At 38.2% G+C, this 23772-nt stretch overlaps 1 protein-coding gene across 1 annotated transcript; it reads right to left on the minus strand.

Annotated features, from left to right (window-relative positions):
- Positions 1-325: 325 nt before the first annotated feature.
- On the minus strand, positions 326-21925 carry PTGR2 (prostaglandin reductase 2). Its single transcript, XM_040227534.1, has 10 exons — positions 21375-21925; positions 17890-17974; positions 16678-16796; positions 9447-9638; positions 6742-6912; positions 5509-5718; positions 3984-4105; positions 3073-3160; positions 2267-2306; positions 326-1399 (listed from the first exon to the last, which is right to left on the minus strand). Exons 2-10 carry the CDS (start codon positions 17924-17926, stop codon positions 1323-1325), a joined length of 1056 nt encoding a protein of 351 aa, XP_040083468.1. The 5' UTR covers positions 17927-17974; positions 21375-21925; the 3' UTR covers positions 326-1322.
- Positions 21926-23772: the final 1847 nt, after the last annotated feature.

The raw sequence follows: 23772 nt of genomic DNA on the forward strand, positions 1-23772 counted from the left end.
TTCTCCAGGCAGAATACTGGAGTGGGTTACCATTCTCTTCTCCAGGGGAACTTCCTGACCCAGGGATCGGCAGATTCCTTACTGTCTGAGCCACCAGGGAAGGGCCTAGCTAGCTCAAGAGACTGGAAATAAGATACAGATTTGAGAGTTATCAACACTTAGACAAGAGATGAAGCTCTCTCTGGAGATGAAATGGAAAAGTATATACAACAGAAAGAACTGAAGGCCACTGAGTTCAACTGGAATGACTGATTACAACACAGTTCGAATCTACACAAAAGTATACTACAGTTTATAAACTGCTGACCATAAAGCAGCACAACACTCAAAAAAAAAATCCTCAATTTTACTGTATTAAAGGGTTGATTACAATGTATAAAACAAATGCTCTTATATAGAGATACATGAATAGGTGCTGAATATTCATGTTTACAACCATTTATTACTTTTGCTCAGTCAGTTCTGTCATTTTTTGAAGCTGTATTGTTTAAATCTTTTTCATCACTTAAAACTTGAAGTGATGTCTATACCTGTTTCTCTTGAAATCTTTGTAACTATCTGACAGTATGCACCTACTAACCTAAAATAAACATAGGCTTTTATCAATACAGATTTAGGTTTTCAGGCTATACTGTGGACTACTTGGCAAAACACAAATAGATCATCTTCTGTAGTAAGTCCCTCCATCAACCTAATCAGTCTCAGTAATTTAACTTATACTACTTCCAACACAAAGCCTCTATTCTACTCCAAAAACCGTTTGATAAGCTCTGAATTTCCCCAAACTCCTGCACGCACACACACCCTGCCATTAAGTCGCTTTTCCATCAACACAATATGGAAACACCATCCTATTTATTCTTGCACCAAGCTACAGTTTAAGAATTATGTAAAGCATTTCCAATTGAATATGTATTTGTGTCTTTTCAAGCATTCTACTTTAAACAAACATTATAAAGTTCTAAAAACTATTAATTTAAAAAATATTTTGTACGATCTATTAAAGTTACATTAAATCTCCAACAGTTTCTGAACGTCTGATATAAATTTCACATAGTATCAGTTTTAGCAAAAGAAGGAAAAATAGGTCATGTTGACATCAATCTATTATTGTAAACAATCACATAGGATGTAGAGTAAATATATGATATTAAAGATATAGGAGTGAATTATGTTGTGCAACTAAGAAAATATCACCTATTATCACATTTAAAGCAAAAACTATCTATACTCTTAAGGGCTTTTTTTTTAATGTATCTTGAAATCTTTCAGCAGAATGGAAAGAAATCCATGTATTTCCTTGATGAAGATGTTTATGGAGATTACAAAGAGGTATCTCCTGAAATGCAAACTATCTGCTTTCCGATGTTACCTCCTGTCATCATGGACTGGAATGCAGCTAGAAGGAAAAAAAAAAAAAAACGAAGTTATCTAACAACATAATGTCACCATCATACATGTGACCAGGCACATATGATTAATGTGAATAATTTCTTTGATGATTTTAAGTACCGAAGGAAACTTTCATGAAAAGAAACTGCTAGTAAAACACTAGCAAAGTTACAGGACAAATCAACCCAATTAACATCTTAAAAATGTGTTTTTTACCCAAACTAAAAATGTTTAATTGGCATCTACATCCATGTTCAATGTTACAGAGTCTGAAGACTACAGCAAAATAAGTATGAGGATAAATGTCAGAAAAAACAATTTTAATAGCTTAAAAAATATTAGAAATCTAATCATAAAGTTTTACTAAGTAAAATGAACATCTATCATGTGAGTGAATTTTATATTTCAGTTTGATAAACACATTAACCAAATACATTAGATTTTTTTCTTAAAAAGGAAAAATTAGAAGTTTGATTTTAATTCTCTTCATTTAAAATAAAAGAGATTGTTGAAATCTGTATGTTAGCCAAAAAAAAAGAAATACTGAAAATCTGCTTAATGTAATCTTATGATTGATGACTTAGAACCATTCAATCTGAGAAAGCTACCTAGAGGCTAGATAATTTTCACAATTCTTACAATTTTTATTAATTATTTACAAAAACAAAGAAATATTTTACAATTTGAAATGAGAAAACAATAGCTCTTAAATACCACTAAGTTGAACTTTCATAGAGTTTAAGATATTTAAGGTTTCACAGGAAAGAAATGTGATTCAAAGAGAAAAAAACAACTGAAAAGAATAATTAAAAGAAAAAAGACAGTATTTGTGCCGAACTGATGGGTATCGTAAATAAATCTACATTCATCTTACCTCCCATGTTTTCCAATCCATTTACCATAGTCTCTTTGATCTGTAAATCGAAATAGGTATATTTTATATTGTTTAGACTTCAATGTTTCTATTTAATGGTTTGCATTTTTGCAAAAGGCAGCAATATTATTTAGCACTTTCTGTCTAAAAATAGATATTTTTCATTTTATATAGCTACATCAGAAAAGTTTCCTATCAATTGATTTTTAAAATATTAATACAATCTTATTTTCCCACTGTCTAATCTTCAGTTAGTAACATCATATGCTGTACACCCTCTTTTCAAAAAACAAACTATATAAGCATAAACATACACCTTTGCCTATCATCTGCATGTTTCAAGAACATCCTAGATCAGGGGTCTCTGGACCTGATTGATAACTGCTGATTTTCAACCACAACCAAGAGATCTATCAGAAGGTCCAGGAAGGGCAGGTTGTAGGGTGGTGGAGAGGTACTAAGAAATGCTTAAAAGATTTTTGAGAAAGAACAACTTCTAACACATAGTAATATCCCATAAATATTTGCTAATGAATATTACAATTTAGAAAAGACAAAAACCTATTCATCTTGTCATATAACCTAAGAAAAGTAAAGTTTAATAAAATTTTAGATAAAGGTAATGATGAGAAGGTTTCTCAATCAGGAGGATTATACTCCTCTGGGAGGTAAAGTTAATTTATGATATTCAGTATACTTTTATTTTAAATAAATATTTATTATGAAACATATTAAATTCAAATAATACAAAAGTATATCAAGTAGCAGGAAGAATGATATTGATCAAGAATAGAAGCAAGTTCTACCTTTAGCTTTCCTTCTTTAAACCATTGACTCAGTTGGAGAATACCAAACTCAAATTTATCCTTATAATTTAACACCAGAAATCTTTCTCTGTAGTGGGGAAGAAAAGGATAATAATCAGAGCCTAGGGAGGGAGAAAGCTCATATCAAATCATTCCAGAATTCAAAAACTTGTTAATTACATACAGTCTGGTCAAATACAGCTTTAGGTGCAATTACAAGCATACGTATAATGGACTTCTATTGTTTTGTCTGCTCATGATCAACATGAGCAGTACTACAACATCCCATGTAGTACAGTTACTACAACATCCCATGTAGTAGTAACACTGTGGTTTTACTTTGCAGGTTGCATCTTTTCCCCACCCTCATGTGATGAAAGCCAGGCCAGTCTAAGCCGATACACATCAGCTTTGGGACTTGATAAAACTGCAAGAAGAGAGCTGTTCTCTTTTTGCTTGGATTGCTAACCTGGTGAAATGTAAGAGCAAAGATAACAGTCATCCTGTTGCTACTGCAAGAGGAGAGTCCACACAGAGCCATGCCAACCCAGAAAAAAGCACAGCCCAGGGTGAAGAAAAACTGAGTCTGGACACCACTATGCAAACCTTTTACCCAGCCAAATCTAAGCCAGCACTAATATTGAACTTCTCAATACATGAACCAATAAATGTCTTTTGCACTTAAGCCAATATGAGTTGAATTTCTAACATTCACGAAAAAAGATGGACTGAACAGGCACATTTTTCAAAAAGTTTTCTGCCAGTGAGCTAGTTAACCAAAACCTAAATATTGAACCACCTTAAAATGTACATTTTCAAATTTTATTTAATAGGTAACAATTATATTTCATATACATCTGTGATCTTTAAACCAGTTGAATCTGGTAATATGGGGAAAGTGTAGAACATACCTTGTGATGTTTCTTTCTTTCCGTATTGCTTCTATAGCAGGGGGTAGTGGAGGAGGATAAGGCACATCTTTGTTGTACTGAGAAATTTGACCACATAGGATGATGTGGCTGTTCTGATTCATCTGTTCAGGGAAAACTGATGATTATACCTTAAGATATATACCTCCCCCATATTTAATGATCTTATGGCTGCCTCAATGAAAGCCTCCTTGATTCTAGTATTTAATCTTTCTTTCTTTTTTTAATGGCTGCACCACACGGTCTGTGGAATCTTAGTTTCTGTATCAGGGATTGAACCTGTGCCCTTGGCAGTGAAAGTGCACAGTCCTAACAACACTGTGGGTTAGGACTAAATACTATAAGGAATTCCCTATAGTATTTAATCCCTTAATGCCAATTAATTGATGTTGTTATAAAGACTCACCTGGTATATGTATCAAAGAGTTTTAATTAGCTAGCAAATAAATCTACCCCAAAGGTTTTTCCAGTAGTCACGTATGGATGTGAGAGTTGGACTATAAAGAAAGCTGAGTGCCAAAGAATTGATGCTTTTGAACTGTGGTGTTGGAGAAGACTCTTAAGAGTCCCTTGGACTGCAAGGAGATCCAACCAGTCCATCCTAAAGGAAATCAGTCCTGAATATTCATTGGAAGGACTGATGCTGAAGCTGAAACTCCAATACTTTGGCAACCTGATGCGAAGAGCTGACTCATTTGAAAAGACTCTGATGCTGGGAGAGATTGAAGGCAGGAGGAGAAGGGGATGACAGAGGATGAGATGGTTGGACGGCATCACCAACTCAATGGACATGAGTTTGAGTGAACTCCGGGAGTTGGCGATGGACAGCGAGGCCTGGTGTGCTGTGGTCCGTGGGGTCGCAAAGAGTCAGACATGACTGAGCAACTGGACTGAACTGAACTGAACTGAAAGGAATATGGAGGTAAAAAATAAGATTTTGGCAATCTGCAAAAGAATTTCATTAGTTGTCATTGTCATTGTTGCTACTTCCATTATTATTGGTGAGGTATTTCTTTGGGTTTAAACAATTTAACCTCAATTGAAAATAATTTTACATATAGTAAAGGACAATGCAGTGTCAATAGCTAATGTTGATAAATTATAAAGCTGTCAATTAAAATATGCAAATACCTGTAAACTATAAAAATCCTTTCCCAACCCAAAGTCAGAGGGTGATGGCTGAGAGCTGATGGTTAGAAGTGAGTTAGAGCTTAGAACTTCACTTGAATAATACAACTGTAATTTTTCACAAAAATAAAGGTGAAAATATAACATTGCTAGCAAAGAACTAAAACTGATGCTCATAGTGCAAATCTGCAAACAAACGGAAACAGCTTCATCAAGCTCTTCTGTATCACTTAATTAGAATACTGACCATCATATTGTTTTTCACCATAAACCTACAAGTTTATGAAGTGTTTTTTCTTTCTCACTACCAGGTAAAAAGATATCACATCAAATAAAATATAGCATTCAGATTTTTATAACCAACAAATCAGAAAACAACCTGACTTATCACTGTATCACTGATGTCACCGCCAACATTGTCGAAATAAACATCCACTCCAGCTGGGCATAATTTATGGAGTTGTTCTGCAACATTCCCCTCTTTATAATTAATTGCAGCATCGAAGCCCAATTCTGAGGTCAAAAAGAGGCACTTCTCAGGTGTTCCACAAATTCCCACAACTCTGGAACAGCCCAGCAAATGGCCAATCTAGGGGAGAAATTTTTGAAAATTAAACAATTTTCTCTTGTAACAATTTAAGTGTAAAAATGTTAAAATATGAAAGATAATACAAGTACCTATATGAAAGTGTTCATCACAATTTAGGCTTTTGTAAGTCTTTTCAAGAAAGGTAATTTGAAACCAAAAGAACTGAGAACAGATATAACAGCATTCTTAAAAACATTAAGACTGAATAAAATTAGACTTAGTTTGAATGTTAAAATCTCACAATTTAAAGATGAGCTCATAAGAGGAACACTCAAACCAAAAACATCTCTATCTTGCAATTCAATATTTTTGGGGCCTGTGAGGAACTAAAATCACTATTAAGATAAAATGTTTGTTTCTGTGGTTTCACACTTTGAAGGCTACTATTCATAAAATAATGTACTTTATAAAACTGTATCATAATGTTTACTATATCTCTGTTGCTGTTGTTTAGTAGTTAAGTCATGTCTGACTCTCTTGCGACCCCATGAACTGTAACTCACCAAGCTCCTCTGCCCACGAGATTTCCTAGGCAAGAATACTGGAGTGGGTTGCCACTTCCTTCTCCAAGGGATCTTCCCAACCCATGGATTGAACCCATGTCTCTGCGTCTGCACTACAGGCAGATTCTTTACCACTGAGTCACTTGGGAATATATTAACCTATCTCTAGAACCCAGTAAGTGCTTTCTTATTTGAAGATATTTTTAGAATATAAATTTATTTTTTCAATTCATGGAATTCCAGACAGGTACTCTGTGATTTTTCTCCTTCATATAGATTAGAGCAATGCTCCAGCATTTACCATGTCATTTTTGGTTAAAAGAGAATAAAATATAAAAAATCTACATTTTTCACATTGTTAAGAAGAGAGTCTAAGCATGCAATAATATCATTTCTACCAAATATATGTAAAATAACATTACAAATTTGTTCAACTGTATATTTTAAACTATATATACAGATCCAGAGATTCAGTTATGACCAGTTTTTTAGAAAATCAGATAATTCTCCAAAAGCTTACCTGCCCAGCCAAGGATCCACAAGCACCAGCAGCCCCACTAACAACCATTGTCTGATTAGATCCAGCAGTTATATGGCCTTTTTCCTGTACCCCAATCAAGGAAGTCAAACCAGGCATCCCTATAGCTCCAAGAAAGTATGAAAGGTGTCCATCCACAAGTTGTGGGTCTACCTAAAACAAAATATATACCTTTAAAAAAATAATATTAGGAATTTCTGTCTTAAGTCAACAAAGCAGAGACAACATATTACTTCATGAATATGAACTCCCCAAATTCATATGTTAAAGACCTAACTCTTTCAGTGTGACTGAATTTGGAGATAGGGTTTTTTAAGGAGATAATTAAGGTTAAATGGGGGCATCAGGGAGGGGCCCTAATCTGATAGGACTTAGGGCCTTAGAAGAGAAAGGGCCAACAGAGATCTGTTTCTCGGCAGTTACACAGAAGAAAGGCTGGATGCTGTGTGAGGATACAGGGAGAACAGGGCCATCTGAAAGTCAGGAAGAGAGGCTCCACCAGAAACCAAATTTTCCAGCACCCTGACCTCAGACCTCTAGCCTCCAGAACTGTAAGAAAATAAATTTCTGCTGTAATAATAAATTTCAATCCATTGTATTTTCTAACAATAGTTCAAGCGGTTTAAGCGGACTAATAAACAACCCAACATGAACAGTAAACCATTTTCAGTCTTTCTTGCCAGTGTCTCAAATATATCAAAACACTTCACAGGAAACACTACACAAAACTGGAAGGTTTAAAACCCTCTGAGCAATTTCAGAGTAAACACTTATCTATATAAAAGTCAGCTCAAACTCTTCAACGGTTCTCGTTACCGATACTTCAAATGTTTCATGAAAATATAAGGAAGGTGTGATACAATTTCTTCTCGTTTAATACAGAGTAAAATGAGGTCTCTCAGCTTTTCAGCATTTTACACTTATATGTTTACCAGGCCCAATCAATAGTTAATTGTACATCTCTTACATTTTCTGTCTGTTTTCTTATCTGTAACATTAAGGGAAAATGAAAAAAAAATTATATAGAAAGATTCTCTACCATAAAAGTTTTATAATAATTTTAGAGATTAAAAATGTAAAAAACCACCAAAAGTAATCAAGATTCACCACCTTGATTTGCAATTAAACTGCCACAAAGAAAAAAATGGCAGTTTGTAATCAGTTTTAAATGGCTATCAGTCAAGTCTGATGTGTAGATAAAGGTAATGGAGATATTAAAGTCTACAATATACAGAAAGGTCTACAGTACACTATACAGAAATACGGTGGCTTGGTGGTCTAGTTGCTAAGTTGTGTCCAACTCTTCTGACACCATGGACTATAGCTTGCCAAGCTCCTCTGTCCATGGGATTTTCCAGGCAAGAATACTGAAGTGGGTTGCCATTTCCTTCTCCAGACATAGAAATATATCCTGTAGGTAGCAGTTATTTATTAGTAAAGCCAGGAAAAAAAAAACATTGTGAGATAAGTTGAGTTTAGTAAATATCATTTTTTCTATCCTTTCTTAATTCCTCTTCCTCATTTCGAATACCTACTCCCCAAACATTTTTAAGCTCTCCCCAACTGCTCAATTTCCCACTATATCACTATGACAGGGAAAGCTAGAAACTGTTGAATGTTTCTTTTTCACTTCCTACTAAGAAATTTCTAGTTAAACATCATTTATTAGTACCATTGATAAAATGATTGTGTAATGTCTCCCATATCACTTGTATCTTAACAGCCACCTTTAACTGTAAAAATCTGTAATCATAAAGAATACTAAAATTGTATAAAGTTTTTTGCCTTAATCACATTTATTATAAATTTAATTTAATTCTAATTTAATTAAATTTAATGTAATTCTCACATTCACTGGTGAGATGGCTATTGTTTTCATTTTGCACATGAGGAAACTGAGGTTAGAGACATATCGTAACTTCCTTGATGACAGTTATTAGGCTGAATTACATGAAGCTGCCAGTTTTTGTAGGTCAAAGCAGACAAATACTGGTAATTTCACATGACTCAACCAAACAGTAGAAACCGAACTCAAGATTTCTGCCACAAGATAGAATTTCAAGCACAAACCAAATGGATTTCTTGAGTCAAGTGGTAATTGCTTGCTGTTGTTGTTCAGTCACTTAGATGTGTCCAACTCTGCAACCTCATGGACTGCAACATGACAGGCTTTCCTGTCCTTCACTACCTCTGGAGTCTGCTCAGACTCACGTCCATTGTGTCACTGATGCCACACAACCATCTCATCCTCTGTCGGCCCCTTCTCCTTCTGCCCTCAATCTTCCCCAGCATGAGGGTATCTTCCAATGAGTCAGCTCTTTGCATTAAGTGGACCAAGTATTAGAGCTTTCTTAGGAAACTTTTCAAGCATTTAACTGTAAAGGGCATTCTGGTTCTTAGTATAAAGCATTTTTTGATGCTTATAGCTCAGGTTTTATTTTAGACATGTAAAATTTGAGAATTAAATATGGAAAACAACATCATTCATTGGCAATCTAAGAACTGTCATAAATAGTTACAGCCAACAGTGGAAGAGGAATAAAGGCTTTTCACATTCTGACAGCTATCTAAAAAGAAAACATATGCTTTTATTTTTCCCCTGAAAAAAAGCAAACAAAACCAAACACCAAATGCACAAAGAAGGAATAACAAGAGAGAAAAATCAGATACTTTATATTGTACATCACCTTTTCAAGGATATTTCCATCCAGAATAACCCTGGTTTGCCAGGGCCAATAGAAGGAAGTCACAAAATCGCCTTTTGTAAAATTTGTGTGTTTGCTTTCTTCTATAATCCCAACACCTCCACCATCAACCACCTGAGACAGCTGCCAAGGTGTTATATAGTCACTGCCAGTGTCTTCATTCATTCTACAACGCTAAAAAAAGAAACACAGATTGGGATACTTCTGTCTGATAATACTGAACCAATTTACTTATTTAGCCATTGATTAAAAGAAGTATATAATTCAGTAATATTAAGTACAGTGTTAGCCAAACAAAACTCATCTTAATTTCTCTCTTCCTTTCAGTTATTTTTTATGCTGAAAAAAACAAGAAGTGAAATTTAAAAAGAATTTAATGAACCTAGAGCCTATTATATAGAATGAAATAAATAAGAAAGACAAATATCATATATTAACACACATATATATATATGGAATCTAGAAAGATGGTACTGATGATCCTATTTAGGGGTCAACAAAGGAGACACAGATGTAAAGAACAGACTTACACTGGAAGGGAGAGGAGAGGGTGGGATGACTTGAGAGAGTAGTATTGAAACACATATATTATGATATGTAAAACAGATAGCTAATGGGAATTTTCTGTAAGATGTAGGGAACCCAAAGCCAGTGCTATGTGATAACCTGGAGGGATGGGATGAGGAGGGAGGTGGGAAGGAGGTTTAAGAAGGAGGGGACATATGTATACCTATGGCTGATTCATGTTGATGTATGGCAGAAGTCATCACAATATTGCAAAGTCATTATCTTCCAATTAAAAATAAAATATAATTTTAAAAATAAAGTAAAAAAGAATTTAAGGAGCTTTCCTGGTGGCTCAGTGGTAAAGAATCTGCCTGCCCATGTAAGAGACAAGGGTTTGATCCTTGGTCCAGGAAGATTCCACATGCCATGGAGCAACTATGCCTGTATGCCACAATTATTGAGCCTGTGTTCTAGCGCCCAGGAACAGCAACTGTTGAGCCCACTTACCACAGCTGCCGAAGCCTTCAGCACCCTAGAGTCCGTGCTCCACTACAAGAGCAGCCACCACAATGAGAAGCCTGTGTACTGCAACAAACAGTAGACCAACACCCTGCCGCCCCACACCACAACTCCCTTCTAATCCTGCAACCAGAGAAAGGCTTTGGGCAGCAGCAATGAGCCAGCACAGCCAAAAATGAATTAATAAATGATTTTTTAAAGTATTTGAGAGGATATGTGTAGCTTCTATGCAAATTCTATGCCCTTTAAAAAAAAAGAATTTACATTCTAAATTAGATTGTGGTAAACAGACAACTTTGTGAATGAACTAAAAACTACTAAAGTATACATTTTAAATGTGTGAATTGTATGACATGTGGATTGTGTGTGTGTTAGTCGCTCAGTCATGTCCAACTATTTGCGGCCCCATGGACTATATCCTGCCAGGCTCCTCTGTCCGTGGGGATTCTCCTGGCAAGAATACTGGAGTGGGTTGCCCTTGCCTCCTCAAGGGGATCTTCCTGACCCAGGGATCGAACCCATGTCTTTTATGTCTCCTGCATTGGCAGGCGGGTTCTTTACCACCAGTGCCACCTGGGAAGCCCCTCTTAAATAATTAAAGAAATTTATGTCCTATATGCTAGCATAATACAAGATTCTGTGTCAATGGGTTGTAGCAAATTAGGTACTCTGACACGTTGCTGATAATATTATAAACCATCCATTTTTAATAGAAAACAGACTTGCAACATATAGACCATACTACTACTCATTTCTTCAGTTGAGCAATACTGCTTCCACAATGGAAATAACCCAAAAGAGAAATGAAACAATTTTTATACGGTTGTTCATCAAACTTTAGACCAAGTACTACATCATTCCCCCTAACTTCAGATTGATGTTCTCTTTATTCAAAGACAAAGTGTCACCACAGTACCACACCTTTCCATAGAACTAGGGCTAAAGACTTATCTTGGAGGCAATTAAGGCTTTCTTCTTCTCTGTGGCTCATTCTTTCCTCCCTTACAGAGGCCAAGATGTACAAGCCTACAGAGTGGTCCAGGAGATGGAAGAGACGGAAGGCTGCTCCATCAAGGGGCCCTACATGGTCTGGTTCAGTTCACCAGGGTAAAAGACCACATGGCATATTGATGCCAAAGCTCTTGTGGGAATATACTACATTTCTGCTTGTGTGCCCCTCCCATATATCCTTTTAATTTTTTTTTAAGATTCAGGTGCTTTCTCCAGTTGCAGAGAGTGGGGGCTACTCTTTTGTTGTGGGGTGTGGGCTTCTCACTGTGGTGGCTTCTCCTGTTGTGGAGCACGGGATCTGGCACATGTGGGCTCAGTAGTTGTGGCGCACAGGCTTTAGTTACCCCAAATATGTGGAATCTTCCCAGACCAGGGATGAAACCCATGCCCCCTGTATTGGCGGCAGACTCTCAACCACTAGACTACCAGGAAAGTCCCTATATATTCTTCAAAGCAAGTATAGCAGCCATTGGATACTGGCCACACCAAATACCTGATTCTTAAAGCTAATCAAAAAAGTGGAAAGGAGTATAGGTAAGTGAATGATGTCAGTAAGATAAAATGTTATATAACCAGCAAAATAATATTTGGACTAATTTCTCATATGAAGATATGAATATAAAATCACAAACATGAAATCAAAATAGTATATACATATTAAATATAACCATGTAAAATGTAATACATACACAGTGATTAAAATCAGTCATAAATTTGGATATAAAATTTCAATAATTTAATGCTCAGCAGATTCCTTTTTTCCCTTTAAAGATGCTTATGTCCTTTTTTGTTAAAGAATACTTTTAAAAAAATATTTATTTGGCTGCACCAGGCCTTAGCTGTGGCATGTGGGATCCAGTTCCCTGACCAGGGACTGAACCCAGGCTCCCTGCAGGAAGCCTCAGAGTCTTAGCCACTGGATCACCAGGTAAGTCCCACTTATTTTTTTTTTTTTTTTTAAGAACAGTGTCTAGTGAGAGCAATCAAAGTAATTTTCTTCCTTCTTTTAATTCATATTTAATAAACACTTATGCTAGTCACTGGAGATACAGGGATAAATAAGACCTCTATTTTAATAAGTTTTTATTAGGGAAGACAAACATCTGATAACTAAATAATTATTAATTAAAACTTGGATACATGCTGAAGGTCAAGGTATTTTTGAGAAAATCTAATAGAGAGGAATAGTCTGAGGGTTAAGGGTGATTTGCCAAAGTAAATCTCTTTAAAGCATAAAGCAGGCTTCTAGGGAATAAGAGGGGTTGGTCAGGTAAAGGGAAAGGAAGTTTTAGACATGGAGGTTTCTTTTAATTTGTACCCAGAATTTTGGGGTTTATTATTATTGATCTATTTATGTCTGTGTTGGGTCTTCATTGCTGCATGCTGGCTTTTTCCAGTTGCGGTGGCTTCTCTTACTGCAGAGTTCAAGCTCTAGAGCGTGGGCTCAGTAGTTGTGGCACCTAGGCTTAGTTGCCCCGAAGCATGTGGGATCTTCCTGGACCAAGGATCAAACCTGTGTCCCTGTACTGGCAGGCACAGCCACCAGGGAAGTTCCCAGAATGTTGTTTTAATCAGTTATTATAATATGACAGACATAGATACAATTGCCTTGAAAGAAGAACTTATTATAACACCCTAGAGAAAAGGCATATCATATCACACAGGGTCACATGGGAAAGCACCAGAGTTTGGAGGCAAAAGCGGGGAGAGGACAGCATGGCCCACTCTTTATTGGGGCTTCCAGGAAAAGGAGTGGGTAAAGTAGGATAGGCAAGCTTGGGTACATTAGAATTGGACAGACTGAATAACTTCAGTGGGCTCTGGCTCATGGATATGTTCCTAGCTGTCTGGCACCTAGCCCTTGGGTGATTTAGGGCGGGGTAGAAATATTGATGTGGTATGTGAGAGTTAGAGGAAGGAAATGGCTGGAAATATGGGTTTTAAGTTGATTGGTTTACATATGAAAGGTGTTTCCCAGGAAAATTGTTTATTATCTCTAAAACTCAGCTAGCACAGGGAGGGGCAGTCTCTCCAGGATTAGCAAGGCCCCTAAGTTGTGAAAGCATCATAAAATATAGAAAATGATTTTATGATAAATCATAAAATACAGAAAGATATGATTTTGGCCTAAGCCAAAAGGTGTACTGGTGTGTTACACAAGAATAAAATCCAGCAAGGTGAGAGGCAAAGGGTATGGAGAGGCTGGGCAGGCAAACAGGGGCTAGAGTCTTAGACCATGTCCAGAAAGTTAATCTTTCAGTTCAGTTGAGTTCAGTTGCTCAGTTGTGTCCGACTCTTTGTGACCCCATGAACTGCAGCACGCCAGGCCTCCCTGTCCATCACCAACTCCCGGAGTTCACTCAAACTCACGTCCATCGAGTCGGTGATGCCATCCAGCCATCTCATCCTCTGTCGTCCCCTTCTCCTCCTGCCCTCAATCCCTCCCAGCATCAGAGTCTTTTCCAATGAGTCAACTCTTCGCATGAGGTGGCCAAAGTATTGGAGTTGCAGCTTTAGCATCATTCCTTCCAATGAACACACAGGACTGATCTCCTTTAGAATGGACTGGTTGGATCTCCTTGCAGTCCAAGGGACTCTCAAGAGTCTTCTCCAACACCACAGTTCAAAAGCATCAATTCTTCAGCGCTCAGCTTTCTTCACAGTCCAACTCTCACATCCATTCATGACAACTGGAAAAACCATACCTTGACTAGATGGACCTTTGTTGGCAAAGTAATGTCTCTGTTTTTCAATATGCTATCTAGGTTGGTCATAATTTTCTTTCCAAGGAGTAAGCGTCTTTTAATTTCATGGCTGCAGTCACCATCTGCAGTGATTTTGGAGCTCAAAAAAATAGTCTGACACTGTTTCTACTGTTTCCCCATCTATTTCCCATGAAGTGATGGGACCAGATGCCATGATCTTCGTTTTCTGAATGTTGAGCTTTACGCCAACTTTTTCACTCTCCTCTTTCACTTTCCTCAAGAGGCTTTTTAGTTCCTCTTCACTTTCTGCCATAAGGGTGGTGTCATCTGCATATCGGAGGTGATTGATATTTCTCCTGGCAATCTTGATTCCAGCTTGTGCTTCTTCCAGCCCAGAGTTTCTCATGATGTACTCTGCATATAAGTTAAATAAGCAGGGTGACAATATACAGCCTTGACATACTCCTTTTCCTATTTGGAACCAGTCTGTTGTTCCATGTCCAAACTGTTGCTTCCTGACCTGCATACAGGTTTCTCAAGAGGCAGGTTAGGTGGTCTGGTATTCCCATCTCTTTCAGAATTTTCCACAGTTTATTGTGATCCACACAGTCAAAGGCTTTGGCATAGTCAATAAAACAGAAATAGATGTTTTTCTGGAACTCTCTTGCTTTTTCCATGATCCAGTGGATGTTGGCAATTTGATCTCTGGTTCCTCTGCCTTTTCTAAAACCAGTTTGAACATCTGGAAGTTCATGGTTTATGTATTGCTGAAGCCTGGCTTGGAGAATTTTGAGCATGACTTTACTAGCGTGTGAGATGAGTGCAATTGTGTGGTAGTTTGAGCATTCTTTCGCATTGCCTTTCTTTGGGATTGGAATGAAAACTGACCTTTTCCAGTCCTGTGGCCACTGCTGAGTTTTCCAAATTTGCTGGCATATTGAGTGCAGCACTTTCACAGCATCATCTTTCAGGATTTGAAATAGCTCATGGATGCAAAAAGCCTTAACAAAACAGTAGTAAAATAAATCTAGCAACATATCAAAGGAAAGGAACTACACAGCAGGACCAAGTGGGATTTTTTCCCCAAGAATGCAGGACTGGTTTAACATCTGGCAGTCAATTAATATAATAAACCATATCAATGGATTAAAAGACAAAAATCACACAATCATTTCAATGGAAGCAGAAAAAGCATATGAAAAAATCCACATCTCCCTTTTGGGGGAGGAGTTAATGGGGATTTTATTGTTTAATGGGCACAGAGTTTCTGTTTAAGATGATGAGAAAGTCCTGGAAACAGAAAGTGCCAATGGCTGTACAATACTGTGAATGCCCTTAAATATACACTTAAAAATAGTTAGAATAGCATCCTTTATATTTACATGCATGTTGCTGCTGCTGCTGCTAAGTCACTTCAGTCATGTCCGATTCTGTGCGACCCCACAGACGGCAGCCCACCAGGCTCCGCCGTCCCTGGGATTCTCCAGGCAAGAACACTGGAGTGGGTTGCCATTTCCTTCTCCACATGCATGTTACCACAATAAAAATTATCCAATGCCCCTTGATGATAAAAACAATCAAAAAACCAGGAACAGAAGGAAATCTCCTCAGCCTAGATAAAGGGCATCTAGAAAAATCCCACAGCTAACAACAAGCTTACTGGTGAAAGATTGAATGCTTCTCCCTTAAGATCAGGATCAAGCAAGGATGTCCATTCTTGCCACTTCTAACACTATATTTGAGGTTCTAAGTGAGGGTAATAGGCAAGAAAATGGAACAAAAAGGATCCACTAGGAAAGCAAGAAATAAAACTATCCATGTTTATAAAGCCTAAGTTAATGTGCCTGATGGCTTCTCAGCTGTAGACCTAGGCAACAACATATGACTTCTTTTTAATAAACCTCCTTTATGTGGAAGTAGCATCAGTGAGTTTGTTCCTTTCAAAAGAGACCTACTGGAATAAAGAGCTTGTACAGAGTCTGAGAGGATTTCCCATCTTAATTTACTATCTCAAGTTTTACTTAGTACTAGGAAGTGACCTGGACTTTTGAAAGACACTGACTAATCATATGCACTACTATTATGAAAACATTCCTTCTGTAACATTCCTTAATAACACCAGTGAATAAACACAAAGGTAATTTGCAATTTACAGGTATCAAGATATATTGCTCAAATATTTATTAATCATGAGAATTATACAATAAAATTCAGATGTGGGACCTCCCTGGCGGTCCAGTGACTAAGACTCTGCAGTCCCAATGCAGGGAACCAGGGTTTGATCCCTGGTGAGGGAATTAGATACTACATGCTGCAGCTAAGATCCAGCTCAGTCAAAATAAATAAATAAATAAATATTTTTAAGATAATAATAATAAATATGTTTTAAAAATAAAATAAAATTCAGATGCAACATGAAAAAATACGGATATAAAATTATTTTCACAAGGCCACAAAACCCTGATTCTTACCATGTAAGGATCCACAGAAAGATAAAGAGTTCTGACTTGTACTTGTCCTTCACTGACACAATCTGGTAAGTTTACTTCTTCTACTCGGAAATTTTCTGCCACTGGATGACCATTTTTTCCTAAAATATTAGACAAAAATATAAAATCAAAAAGGCACTTTCCCATAGAATTATTTCTTATTCTTTACATGGTCACTCTAGGACTTCCAGCACTCCCTAAATACACACGTGAATAAATCTATTGCTTTGAAATTTCTCTATAGCTCAGCATAAATTCTTCAAACAGTTTCAACTGCTCTTGGCTTTCTCCAAGAAGTTCCTTTGGCATGTTGCTGTTAATGTCAAAATCTTTTTTAAGGTGATAACAGGTAAATCACCTCATCTGTCACAAAATTATAAAAGGATTTCAAAAAGCCAAAAAGCACAGCCAGCTTTTTTTTAACTAGGAAAATTAAAATTTACAAGGTAGCAGAAACACCACATTAGCCAAAGTAAACTGGTAAACTATCCTTCCTCATTTTAAAATGAAAACAGAAACTTAAATGAATATAATCAAACTTCCTATTCATTTTTTTCAAATTTATTTATTTATAATTGAAGGATAACTGCTTTATAGTATTGTTTTGGTTTCTATCAAACATCAACATGAAAAACTTCCTGTTCATTGAATCATCAAATTTCTAAAACGAAAACGGAATGCGGACATTTTAATCTAATTGCTCTCTTTCTAAAACTGAGAAAAGGTAAGTGTCTTCCCTGGGCCACACACTAGGTAAACATCAAAACCAAGGGAGCATAGGCCCAAATCTCTCAGGTTACTTCCACACCTAAGCTTTTGTGGTTCAGGTTAGATGTCAGGTAGCTGACTTATGATGCAACAGGTCAGTGCTTTTCACATAAAACAGAAAAGCACATCTTAAGAATCAGTATTACACATTATAAACAAAAAACAAAAGCCAAATATATTTGTAATACAATCTTCTAAATATTGTAATAACTTTAAAATATCTTATTTCTTCAACAAGTGGCCTTGATAATTATTTTTAAAATGATAATATTGTGTAAAGAATTTCCTCTAAGATCTCAACTAGTGTTAGTATCTTCCTTCCTTCATTTACCACATCCACATTATATTATTACTTTTTGTTACTCCATTTGCATTAGTAATTATTAAAGACCACAGCTGTTCAGACAAATACAGACAAATACATACCAGGTCTGGAATTCAATACCACTCTTTGTACAATCATCACCTTGTTCACACAGTGGTCTCACAAGACTTCTGTATAAAGTAACTCCTATAAATAGAAATGTTTTAAATCACAAGAAAGTAATGATATATTCAACAATTTAAAAGCTAAAAAAAAAAGTGCACTTGTGTTTCTGAATGAGGAAAGGAAAAATCATATTTAGGATCCAAAAAAGATTATAGTTTCCTGTCAGAGTTTGCCTCCTAAATTAAGTATGTGAAAAAGACTAAATCTAATTAGAATATTTGGCTAACAGGGACAAATTTACTGAAGATTGAGTGGAACAAAATGTTTTGGCCTCATAACTCAAGCACACTCATCTTCATGTCTTCATGATTAAGGCTCCTACTGTGGCTTGATTAAAAGAAAACAGTATGATATATTCCTCTGGAGTTAGCCAGTTAATCTACTGCTTAACTGAGATGTAACCACATTTTCAAAAACTCTTTATCAAAATGGAAATTTCTTCATAGTTTTGCTATTATAAAAGTAACATATTAAAAGCATTTTAAAATCCTCACCTTCTAGGAAGTTATGTAATAGAGGATGGCTAAGTAAATGAAAAAAGATCAATTTATTCTGGGTTTACAATTTGAACTAATGAAAGAAGTAAAATGACGTTCCAGTGCCGGCACTATCTGACTTGGACCTTCTTCCTTTATCCATCACTAAAAATGAACAGACTGTTAATGTCACTCTGTGTGCCAAGGACTGTTATGCTATGAAATGTACATACATACATGCACATACATATTCATATAGTATTTAATATATTCAACAATTCTATTAGATGTTTTTATTATTATCCCCAATTTATAGATGAGGAAAATGAGTCTTAAAGGGTTTAAGCACTTTTCTAAGGTGGTGCTGTATGCATTCTGTTTCATCACAGCAGGAACTCTATAATGTCTTATAGGGCTAAATATATTTTTAAAAGAAAATCTTCTGTTGACTCACCTTGTGTATAAATCACGCAGGGGTTAAAAAAACAGTTTTCCAAACTGACACTGGATCCAAAGAAAACTGACCTTAAGTGGTGTTTAACAGCACCATGATAGCTAAATTTTCAACCAAAGGAGTCTCAAATGAGGTTTCGTATCTGTCACCCTTTTCTCTAATTACTTTCAATATATGCTTTATTTCTTCAAATGATGCACACGGCAGACTTGTCCAAATATTGCTTATCAGCATGAAAAGTAAACTACTAGTCTTTCCCTCTGTGATTCATGGGGTCGCAAAGAGTCAGACAAAACTGAGCGACTAAACTGAACTGAACTGAACTGAGTCGTTCCCTCTGTATTAAATTTTTCAAGTGCCAAGTGAAAAATGGCAACTTTTTTCAAGTGAAGAAAAGTTTTCAAGTGCCAAACACTACAATTAACTAATGTAGGATAATTATCTCAATAGCACAACAAACAACACATTAAAAACATAAAGATATTTAGCTCTAAAATTAAAATCTAAAATATGATACACCAGCTCTAGATCTGAAAGGAAGGGTGGTGGTGGTGTTAAATTCACCCCAAATGGGAGGAGAAACACGGAAGTCCTTATTCACCGACATCAATCAAACCATATTTGCCAGGTATGACATTAAGTAGGTTCTTAATTGGTGGTAAGCAATATTCCCTGGTGGTTCAGGCCATAAAGAATCCACCTGCAATGCAAGAGACCTGGGTTCAATCCTGGGGTTGGGAAGATCCCCTGGAGGAGTACATGGCAACCCACTCCAGTATTCTTGCCTGGGGAATCTCCATGGACAGAGGAGCCTGGCGGGCTACAGTCCACCGGGTCACAAAGAGTCAGACACAGCTGAGCGACTAAGCACAACACAGCACAATATTCCAAAATAATACAAGATCAATTATCAACGGAAAAATTCTAGCACCCCTCAAAAAGAGAGTGTTATCTGAATGTCTACCTTGCAGCCTAATATAAGGGGAAGGGCACTGAACTAGGAAGAGCAGACTACATGTCCGGCTTCTAATCACTTGGGATTTGGGGAAAGTTCCTTCTCTCAGCCTGTTTCCTGAATGTTATTAAGTGCCAGGACTAAGGACTTAACAGCCATTGGCTCCTTTAACCAGCCACCCAACGACACTCTGAGGACAGTACATTTTATAGAGGAGGAAAAGGAGGCACAGAGGTTGAATAACTTGCCCATGATCACACAACTGATAATGAAGACACTGCATGTGCTAAGTCACTTCAGTCCTGTCCCACTGTTTGCGACCCTATGGACTGTAGCCGGTCAGACTTCTCTGTCCAAGGGATTCTCCAGGCAAGAATACTGGAGAGGGTTGCCATACCCTCCTCCATGTATTTTAAGAGGAGAGATCCAGGAATCCAGGGATTCCCGACCCAGGGATCAAACCGGAGTCTCTTATGTCTCGTGCATTGGCAGGCGGGTTCTTTTCCACCAGCGCCACCCGGGAAACCCAACGAAGACACTAGTGTGTTAGTCTCTCAGTCCTGTCCAACTCTTTGCAACCCCATAGACTGCGTCCCAACAGGCTGCAAACATAACTCACACCACTGCCATAACAGGAGCTTCCTAACACCTTAAAAAAAAAAAAAAAAGGTTCTCTATCATGATCTTGCTCAATTATTGGGCTTCCCTGGTGGCTCAGATGGTAAAGCGTCTGCCTGCAATGCGGGAGACCCGGGTTCGATCCCTGGATCTCTCCTCTTAAAATACATGGAGGAGGGTATGGCAACCCACTCCAGTACTCTTGCCTGGAGAATCCCATGGAGGTAGGAGCCCGGTAGGCTATAGTCCATGGGGTCGCAAAGAGTCGGACACGACTGAGCGACTTCACTTTCACTTTCTATGCCTGGCACATAGTAGGTGCCCATTAGTATTAGTCGCTCAGTGGTATCTGTGACCCCATGGACTTTAGTCCGCCAGGTTCTCTGTCCATGGAGGTTGTCCAGGCAAGAATACTGGAGTGGGTTGCCATTTCCTTCTCCAGAGGCTCTAACCAACCCAGGGATCAAACCCAGGTCTCCGGCATTGCGGGCGCTTTCTTTACTGACTGAGCCACCAGGGAAGGCCAGGTGCCCATTAAATATCTGCTAAATAAACGTCCCAAGGGCACCTTAGACACGACTCTGGCCAAACTTGAAGGGGCTTTTGTTGTTCAGTCGCTCAGTCGTGTCCAACTCTGCGACCCCATGGACTGCAGCACTCCAGTTGCTTACTACCAACAATTCTTTAAAAAAAAAAAAAAAAAGAAAAGCTCTGCTTCTCCTCAAGCATTCCCTATCCTAGTGACCTCTAGGCAATGATGCCAGCGTCTCGGCAGCCCCGGGAGGAAGCTGGGAAGTCCTCCCGGTCAGTAAGGGGCCCGCCCCTGTTCCTTGATCCTCCTCCCCCGGAAGGCTCGACCCACACGCGGGAACCCCACCCTTAACAGCCCGAGCCCGCGGCCCCTAGCGCCTCACTCACCGCTGACGAGCTCGGGAGGAAGTCTCGCGCGCTTTGCGGAAATCTGCAAGTGTCTAGCCGGGCGACCTCTGCCCTCCGGCCCCAGTACGCAGGCGCTCGGCTCTTCACCCCTGTCCCTCCCCAGGGGCGGGCTTTTGGAATTTAGGCTGGGACGGTGCGGAGATCTGGAAACTAGTCACGTGTGTGGGCGAAGTGTATTAATAAATTAACCGGGATTGGTGCCCGGTGGCTGCCTCTATTGGCAAGACACAAGGAACAAACCGTTCATCCTTGACCAGTGGGTTCATTTCCGGCAGGCCCTAGAAGGAATTTTGTTTTATGGATTTCTCCCTGAGCCTTGGATTGGAAAATCACAGCCAGTTCACAGGCCCGACAAGTCCACTCTTCTTTTTATAGACAGAGGAAACAGACTCAGAGAACTGCTGTGATTGGATCATCTACCTTTCCGCTGGTTAGGGGCAGTGCTGGAGTTTATATATAGTCTCTCCAGACTGCTGGCCCAGGACCCCTTCCCTTACAACAGGGCTGTCTTTTCTTTCCCAAAGAACCCCAATTTGCTGAAAGATGGATTACCCGGTGTGAGCTGATTTCTCAATTTCATAGTTCTTAATTACCTTGTTTTGTGTTGAACTAGGTTGAGCAAGGCTTGTTCCTAGGAGACCTGGGATCTCCAAGGACTTCAAACTCTAAGGGAGTCCATTCTGAATTAGACAGGTGAAACGATTGCTATTTATATTTTATTCATGTCAGAGCTAATAGCTCAGTATAAATTACAGTATTTAGAAGCTGAAAGATGACTAGGATGGTGAGCAAGGGTATAAGAATCATTAAACAGGCTGGAGCGCTTGGTAGTTGCACCTTTGAGCTTTTTACTTCTTTGGAAAAGCTTCTGGAAAGGGCTGGAAGGATTGCTACTCCAGAGAAAGTGTCTCCCTTCAGCCACAGCAGAAAACATACTAATGGCCTGCCCTATCCTGGCAGGGAAAGGGAAAGTCGCTCAGTCACGTCCGACTCTTTGAGACCTACAGTCCATGGGATTTTCCAGGCAAGAGTACTGGAGTGGGTTGCCATTTCCTTCTCCAGGGGATCTTCCCAACCCAGGGATCGAACCTGGTTCTCCCACATTGTAGGCAGACGCTTTACCCGCTGAGCCACCAGGGAAGCCCCTATCCTGGCAGAACCTCCCATAAATTGAGCTGGGGTGGTGGAGGAGATAGGAGTATCTCCCAGGCGAAACACTTCAGATTCCACTGTTCTTACCTGAAACTTCAGCAGTTTACCTCAAGTGTAAATGTTTCTCAGATTGTTATATGCCCTTGGTCACTTTCCAGAGCACAGGCCGGTTGTTTATGTTAATTTTGTCCCACTTTATACTTTGGTTTTGTGGGGAGTGGATTTGCCAATCTCATATTTCTCCATAACCAGAAGAATATTATTTATTTTTGTTTGGCTGTGAAGGATCTTCATTGTCTTGTGTGGACTCTTTAGCTATGGCACGTGGGACCTAGTTTCCCAAGGAGGGATCGCACTTGTGCTGCCTGCATTGGGAGCTTGGAGTCTTAACCACTGGACCACCAGGTAAGTCCCTGGAAGTCTATTTAGTTTTATTTTTTAGTTCCAAATAATTTTAAAGAAGGGCTTGAGGTTTTTGAGTGCATCAAAAGAGGCATGGAGGGGAGCAAATATCAAATCTAAAACCTCAGAAACATAATGTTGAACAGAAAAAGCAGGGAAAGGAAGGAAAGAAACAACAGTATGATTCCGTTTAAAGTTTTAAAACATGCAAAACAATACTGTGTGTTGTTTATAGGTACAATTTCTGTTGCAAAAGTATAGAAACATGCAAGGGAATGGTAAACTCCCAATCCACATTGAGAATGATTTACTTCTGGAGGGAGAGAAATACCATCCAGAAAAGGGGAAAATATAATTGTATTTCTCAAACTGAGAAAAGAATATCTGGATGTTTCTTTTTTTCATTGTTATTTTTTCTTTTTGACTGCACTGTGGGGCTTGCTCAGTCTAAGTTCCCAACCCCGGCCCTCTGCAGTGAGAACATGGAGACCTAACCACTGCCAGGGAATTCCTGGATGTTTCTTATATTATCCTGTAAACTTGCTGTATTCATAATATATTTCATTATAACAGAAAAGTTAAGTACCAGATATATTATTTTAAGGGGACATGAGAGTTATATTTTAAAAAATCATATTGGCTTTTGGGGCACATAAGCATCTATATAGAACTGGGATATTTATTCCACTCAGTTATTTTATTCATGTAGCCCAGAGATTTTAGCTTTGTGTGGTTAATCTTTAAAAAAAAAAAAGAACACTTCACACAGTGAAGCCTTATGTTGGAGGATAAGTTGCAGGGTTTATTAGCGTCAAGAAAAATT

Source organism: Oryx dammah, unplaced genomic scaffold (genome assembly GCF_014754425.2).
Source record: "Oryx dammah isolate SB20612 unplaced genomic scaffold, SCBI_Odam_1.1 HiC_scaffold_26, whole genome shotgun sequence".
Classification (NCBI taxonomy): domain Eukaryota; kingdom Metazoa; phylum Chordata; class Mammalia; order Artiodactyla; family Bovidae; genus Oryx; species Oryx dammah.

Coding starts and splice junctions, on each gene's coding strand:
- PTGR2 (XM_040227534.1), bottom strand. CDS start 17,926: ATGATTGTACAAAGAGTGGTATTGAATTCCAGACCTG. Junction 5,719..6,741: donor GTGGATCCTTGGCTGGGCAG/GTAAGCTTTTGG, acceptor TTTCTCCCCTAG/ATTGGCCATTTGCTGGGCTG. Junction 4,106..5,508: donor GTGATACAGTGATAAGTCAG/GTTGTTTTCTGA, acceptor TTCCCTGAACAG/ATGAATCAGAACAGCCACAT.